Below are 7,500 nucleotides of genomic sequence, written 5' to 3'. Positions count from 1 at the left end.
TTTGTCCTTTTATTGTTTTTGCAGAAATAAGTTACATTTGTAAATGTGTGAGTCATGCAGTGGACGGAGTGGTTTTTGCTTGTGAAGTCAGTGCAGTTTTAGTCATGATCGAAAAAGTCACTCGTTGCTTTTCTTCAGTGTTGCTCAGTGTTGCAGTGTGTGTGTGTGTGTGTGTGTCTGTCTGTCTGTCTGTGTCTGTGTGTCTCAGTGTGTCTGTCTGTGTCTGTGTGTATGTTCTTATGGTTGTTATTGATGTTGCTTGTTTTTGTTTTGTGTGAAACACATGGCAGGTTCTTCTATCAGGAATGGGTTACATTTGTTGAACCGTGACGTTTTTGGTGACTGAAGTGCCTGGTATGATTTTGTCTGGGTTTCAATATGATTTCGTCAGTTTTCCTCTCAGTGAACACGCGTGAAAGCACACTGGGTTCAGTTCAACAGCGGAAAAGTTTTGGTGGTTTTGGTGGTTTCGACATCAGTTAAATCTCTGGTGTTCCCCGCTGTGAGGTGCAGGCACTGGTCACACCTTATCCCGTAAAAACAACAACAACAAAACCCAACCTTTAATTACTAGTATAAACTTGAGAGAAAACTCAAGTTTAAAAGTACAGCCTCCTTTGGGGAAGTTTTTTTTTTTTTTTTTTTTTTTTAAAGATGTACTACAAAAATAGATTGTATTTAATAAGTAGCTCTTACAGTACACAAGAGGGAATAGTAGGTCTACTTGTGCCGGCCAAACTAGCGCGCCTGCGCGCTAACACACACACACACACACACACACACACACACACACACTGACACACATGTTTAATGTAATATATACACATACACAAACTAGACACTAGAGACCAGAGTCGATACGTCTCTCATCTCTCCCATGATGTGCATGCAATTCTATCACGTGTAAAACATATGCATGAGCGTCCTGGGACAAGGAGAGATACACACACCTGGCCAAGAAAAAGATAGTATCTTTTTCTCAGTTGGCCAGGTGTGTGTATCTCTCCTTGTCCCTCTCCGGCTGTGTCCCTCTCTGTCTCTCAAGGCTTCCGTCTCTCTTATTCACTTTGTCATTCCACTCCTCCACCACCCCCACTAGTCTCTCTCTCTCTTTCTTTCTTTCTTTCTCCCTCCCTCTCTCTCTCTCTTTCAGTCAGTCTGCCACAGCCTTCACACACCCTCTCTTTCTCTCTCCCCCTTTTCTCTCTCCCTTTCTCTCTCTCCCTCTCTCTCTCTTTCTCTCTCACTCTTCCTCTCTCTCTCCCCCCACCTCTCTCTCTTTCTCCTTCAATCAGTCTGCCACAGCCTTCACACACCCTCTCTCTCCCCTCTTTCTCTCTCCCCTCTCTTTCTCTCTCCCCCTCTCTCTCTTTCTCTCTTCCTCTCTCTCCCCCTCTCTCTCTCCCTCTCTCTCTCTCTCAGGCTCTCTCTCTCCCTCCCTCTCTGTCTCTGTCTCTCTACCTCTCTCTCTCCCCCCTCTCTTCCCCCTCTCTCTCTCCCTCTCTCTCTCTTTCGCTCTCCCCCTCTCTCTCTCCCTCCCCCTCTCTCTCCCCCTCTCTCTCCCTCCCCCCCCCCCCCTCTCTCTCTCAGTCACTCTGCCACAGTACAGCCTTCACACATCTGTCAGAACAGTGTATCCATTCAGCCATGGCCAAGCAGCTGTCACTGACAACGTCGCCGGGTATGACTGTCGACGTGTCAGGGTGCGTGAAGACAAGGGACTGGTATTTCTCACCACCACGTCCATCATCATCCGATACCACTTGTTGTCGTTCCCATGTGACTGGAGTTGAATGACGAGGAGCACGGACATGGTTGACTTCTCTTGCTCCTCCTCCATCCAACAATACCTTGTCAGCTGATTTATGCCTCGCTCCGGCTTCAGCTGGAGCGCGCGCGCCTGCTGACATGCAGACACTGGCACGCATGTACATACACACACACACACACACACACACACACACACACACACAGCACACACATACGCGCGCGCACGCACTGACGCGCACACACGCACGTGCACACACACACTGCCACGGTCACAGTCACGCACGCACACACACACGCACGCACACTGTAAAATCTCTGGTGTTCCCCGCTGTGAGCTGGATAAAAATACAGGCACTGGTCACACCTTTTCCCCGTAAATAAGAGAGAGAGAGAGAGAGAGAAGAATTTAATCATAAACTTGAAGGAAACAAATTCTTGAAAACACAGCCTCCTACTATGGGGAAGTTGTTTTTGTAATAATTATGAAACACACACACACACACACACACACACACACACACACACACACACACACAGGGACTCACTTATACATACACACACACACACACGTCACACACACACACACACACACACAAACGACTCACTTACACACACACACACACACACACACACACACACACACACACACACACACACACACACACACACACACCATTTTGGAAAGAAAAAAAATGCGCTTTCAGACACAGTAGAGATATAGGTCTCTCTAGTCTTTCTGTCAGTGTGTCAGTCTGTATATTTGTGCTCGGGCGTCAGTGTGTGTATATTTATATGCCCACCCCCCCTCCACCCCCACCCTCCACCCCAACCTCCGGCCGTACCCTTTCTCAGTCTCTCCCTCTCTCTTCTCTCAGCATGTTTGTGTGTGATGTATGCGCGTGTGTGTTTCTACTCTTTTGCGCACACGGCACACGCTGCCATTGAAACAAGAGCCGGCGAAAGCGGGTACATGTAGTCACTAGTGACAATAGACTGACAAAATAATTATGTGGTCTGTTTCAGACGCTGACATCGCATTGTATATTAATAATTAAACAAATAACATTCGTGACACGGAACGGAATGCATGTCAGCGGTCAGTCAGAACTGTACCTTCCCGAATGTAAAATGCGGCGGGCTAAGGTCCCGAAACAAATTCGCCACCAACACGAACCGGTGAACTAATCAGTCGACTTTCCCATCATGTCATTCATAATAATTATCTGACACTGTGCCAGGTCATTGGTGAGTGGCTGATGCACTTGACTTCCTTTCACTGGCCGGGCGGGCCCACTTCAGACGTGAAAGACATGCCGGCTACTCAGTTTCTGCCGTGTCTGTCATATCAAGTGTGTCAGAAAATACGGCATGGCATGGGAAAGACAGCGGGTTTCTCCCGGCTGCATGGCTTCTTTTCCTGCGTAAATGTGTGTAGTGTGTATGTGTGTGTGTGTGTGTGTGTGTGTGTGTGTGTGTGTGTGTGTGTGAGTGACAGGTGTGTGTGTGTGTGTGTGTGTGTGTGTGTGTGTGTGTGTGTCTGCCAGCGGTGTGTGTGTGTGCGTGCGTGTGTGTGTGTGTGTGTGTGTGTGTGTGTGTGTGTGTGTGTGCCAGCGGTGTGTGTGCGTGCGTGCGTATGTGTGTGTGTGTGTGCCAGTGTGTGTGTGTGTATGTGTGCGTGTGTGTGTGTGTTGCGATGCGGTGTGGTGTGTGTGTGTTAGGATGTGTGTGTGTGTGCGTGTGTGTGTCAGTGAGCCGCGAGCATGCGTGTGCGTATGTGTGTGTGCGTGTTTGCGCGCGCGTGTGTGCGTGCACACATGACTGTGTGTGAATTAATTAGCCCACTGCGACATGCAAACAGTAAAGTTTCGACGGTCGCCGGGTTTCACTCTGAGAGCTTCCCATGTTTGGGCAATCTTGTACGGTGATCACGAGCAGTCTGACTTGGGCTGGGAAAACCAAGTGGCCGCGGCGTCGACGCGATACTTGTAAAGGTCTGCATCCGGCAGGCGCACGCGCCTCGCACAGAGCATGTTGGTGTGTGTGTGTGTGTGTGTGTGTGTGTGTGTGTGTGCGTGTGTGTGTGTGCATGTGTGTGCGTGTGTGTGTGTGTGTGTGTGTGTGTGTGTGAATTTCGTCAGGAACCATTTTGTGAATGGCATCGTCAGTGTGCCGCGAAGGAGGAAAGCTCGGGAGTGGGTGCTGGATTGAAGATGGGGGTGGGTGGGTGGGTGGAATGGCACTGAGGGGAGGCAGTGGGTGGGGGACGGATGGGAGGGGTGGGGGGTGGAGCTAGTGTGATTAAAAATAATTAGCCTCGTGTGTGTCTTTAAAAGTTCTTTCACGAGCTGATAAGATTTTTTTTTATGTCAGACTGAGAGAGAGAGAGAGAGAGAGGGGGGGGGGGGGTTGTCCCAGATCGGGGTCCTTCCGAAATGAGAAAGAGAGAGGGAGAGAGAGACAGGCAGAAAGAGAGAGGGGGTGGGGGGACAGACAGAGAGAGAGAGAGAGGAAGAGATAGGGACAGGCAGACAGACAGCGAGAGAGAGAGAGACTCGGAGAGAGAGAGAGAGAGGGAGAGACAGACAGACAGCGGGAGAGAGAGAGAGGGACACTGAGACAGACAGACAGATAGTGGGGGGGGGGGGGGGAGAGAGAGAGGGACAGACAGCGACTGAGAGAGAGAGAGAGAGGGACACTGACACAGACAGACATATCATAGAGAGGGAGAGAGAGAGGGACAGACAGCGAGAGAGAGAGAGAGGGAGGAAGGGTGATGGAGAAAAATACACTTTATGATTTGCCTGCGCCTTGAACACCTTGGTATACAAACCAGTGTACGGTTAAATCAAATAGGCCTGGCGTGTGAAAGATGGTACTGTCTGTTTGTTATCTCTCCATTTTTCCTCTGTTTAACTCACTCAGTACGGCCAGTCCTCTCTTCTCCTCTATACAGACCCCTCGGATGTCCAGTGGGTGTCTGAATGACCCAACCTTTAGCTTCCGTTGTCAGAATTGTGGTATTCTTTGTCAACATTCACGTGTTCAGTATAAGAGCCTTCCGCTTGCAATATTTTGATGATGGTAATTGGGGTGAAACGCTGTTAACGTCGTCTCTTTCGCCGTTCGTATGGAGAGAGTTAAGGTTCACCTCGACCGTCTGTCATTTCTTGTCTCTTTCCTGCTGTCCTCCACTCAGCAGTATTATTGAACATATTGACATAATTTCTCTCTGCTCAGTGTGACTATCTCTGTCTCCGTCCCTTTAACAAAATTCATTTTCTCTCAGTGGAAATACTTTGTCTGCCGACACTAAATTTGGCTGTGGACGAAGTGTTTTTAGAGAAAATGAATATTAGAATTTAACAAATAGATATTAAAATCTAACAAAATAGATATTAAAATTCAACACAAATAAAGAATGAAATTTAAAACACACACACACACACACACACACACACACACACACACACACACACAGAGAGAGAGAGAGAGAGAGAGACGAAACATATGGTTATTAGGCTACAAGCACACGTGCAAGCACACACGTGAGCCAAAAAGACCGTAAAAAGTTGCAGTACATTCAACATACTAAAGACAGTCACACATTAGTAAAATTCCCCATAATAAAACATGAAAAGAAATTCATATTTGTTCTTAACAAAACAACCTGAAAACTGTGATTCCGGCAAAACACTTTCAAAGAAACAAATTTCTCATATTATTCAAATTATCATGCGTTACACAACCTTCCCAAACTTTAAAGTTGCACTTTCCACCCATCCCAAAATAAAATGCATAAATTCAGGTCGACAGTTTGACTATTTCTGAAATCAAAACACTGAAGCACTGATTTCGTTTTATATCAATTCTGTTTAATATAGAACTGTACAAAAATATACAAAATTCTAGTAAGCATTTTACATTTGCACTCACAAACTACTCAAAAGAAAATTCGTTTGCATCATGTATAACTCCTTTTCTCACATTTCATTTCTTTAATTCGTCACACACAAAACAAAAAGAAAAAAAGATGTTAACAATGCGATGAACACAAAGCCACTTGTCAGTTAATCAATGGTGTAATGTATGATCTCTTTGCTCTTAGTTTATCTCCTTAATCAATTGGTTCTTTCTATACTGCGATAAACACAAAGCAACAATTAGAAAAGTGTCATTATATACCCTGTTTATGTACACGTTTAATATATAATAACGAAAATGAAAAAAATGTAAGCGTGGGCAATGCATCTTGGAACAAATGTTTTCAGATTTGTTCACTTTGAAATGCTTTTCACTTGACGTGTGTGTGTGTGTGTGTGTGTGTGTGTGTGTGTGTGTGTGTGTGTGTGTGTGTGTGTGTGTGCTTTCGTAAAATGCACATAATGTACTGGAAATGGCAAAAGTCTTGCTAGGCTACATTTTAAAATGATACTTTTTATTCAGAATGCGCAGACTGCCGTCTTTAATAGAGCAGCCAAATGTAAATCAACATCAAAAGAATGCAAACAAATAATTCAATAGGCAGTCTTGAACAATCTCCCTTATTCATTCACATCAATTCATGCCTACATTAGAAACACACACACACACACACACACACACACACACACACACACACACACACACACACACACACACACACACACATGCACGGACTCAGATAGACGAAAACACACGTGCATACACAACACACATAAAATCAATAGCTAATCCAAAACAAACAAAAAACAACAAAAAAGAACAAAAAATAAATAACATACAGTTACTGATTTAATTCCGTAAATTAATATGGCAAAATCTTTTGAAAGTTCGTCACTTCAAATGGGTGGGGTCATGCTCTCGCTGTCAATCTCTCTGTCTCTCTTACACACACACACACACACACACACACACAAACACACACATGCACAAACATAATTGATTGGTGTTGTGGAAACGATTCTCTCTCCCTCTCTGTATGTATGAATCTTTGATGCAAACACTGTATACAATTGTGGATTTCATTCTATAAAAAAAAAAAAAAAAAAAAAAAGCTGCCAAAGTTTGATAGGATAATGGCCCTTCTGTTAAAATAGCATTGATCAGAATTGTTTAAGAACAGTACGAACAGACCCTCCCCCCCCCCCACCCCCCTCTCTCTCTCTCTCTGTCTCTGTCTCTGTCTCGTTCAGCACAGTAGCCGTAATGAAGGTCACGACAAACGCATTCACACATGAAAATGCACTTATTCAGACACTCTTGTCTCCTTTACACACACACCCCTTCATTTCACTAAGCAATGCAAAAATTCAAACTTCTCTTTCTCTTTCTGTCTCCTGCTAAATTTGTTTTCCTCAGTTCATTTCCGTTTTTTTCATGTGCAAATAATTATGATCTTTTTTAATCTCCCCAGTCGTAGTCCCAGGCCAAGTCCCACAGCGCTCTAGGACAAGTTGTTGGGAACGGCGACAGAGCTCCAGTGGACTGCGGACTGCGGACTTCGTAATCTACTCTGGACTGACCGTCTGAACATGGCCTGGGAACGCTGAAGAAGTTTCGGGGTTGTTTCTCCTTCAGACTTCAGTTTCCGTGGTATCTTGGTTGAAACCTGCGTTCACGTGCCCGGCGGTGACATGGACGGAGCTGTTATCACTCCTGTTCGAAGGCATCGGTGCCCTTGGGGTCGGGATTTGTCTGTGTTCGTGCCGGGGTCTTCTCTCTTCCTGTCTGTGCTCTTCCCACGGTCTTCTC

The 7,500-nt window shown here is 45.6% G+C and overlaps 1 protein-coding gene across 1 annotated transcript in view; it reads right to left on the bottom strand.

The window, feature by feature from the left end:
* Nucleotides 1-6,070: 6,070 nt before the first annotated feature.
* The window catches only part of LOC143299087 (uncharacterized), a 6,884-nt gene continuing 5,454 nt past the window's right edge, over nucleotides 6,071-7,500 (bottom strand). Inside the window, exon 5 of the mRNA XM_076612212.1 lies at nucleotides 6,071-7,500. This exon is cut by the window's right edge and continues 961 nt beyond it. Coding sequence (XP_076468327.1) covers nucleotides 7,323-7,500 — 178 coding nt within the window. The 3' untranslated portion in view covers nucleotides 6,071-7,322.

This window comes from Babylonia areolata, chromosome 2 (genome assembly GCF_041734735.1).
Source record: "Babylonia areolata isolate BAREFJ2019XMU chromosome 2, ASM4173473v1, whole genome shotgun sequence".
Classification (NCBI taxonomy): Eukaryota; Metazoa; Mollusca; class Gastropoda; order Neogastropoda; family Buccinidae; genus Babylonia; species Babylonia areolata.
The sequence above is the reverse complement of the archived record's forward strand: the minus strand, read 5'-3'. Positions and strand labels throughout refer to the sequence as shown.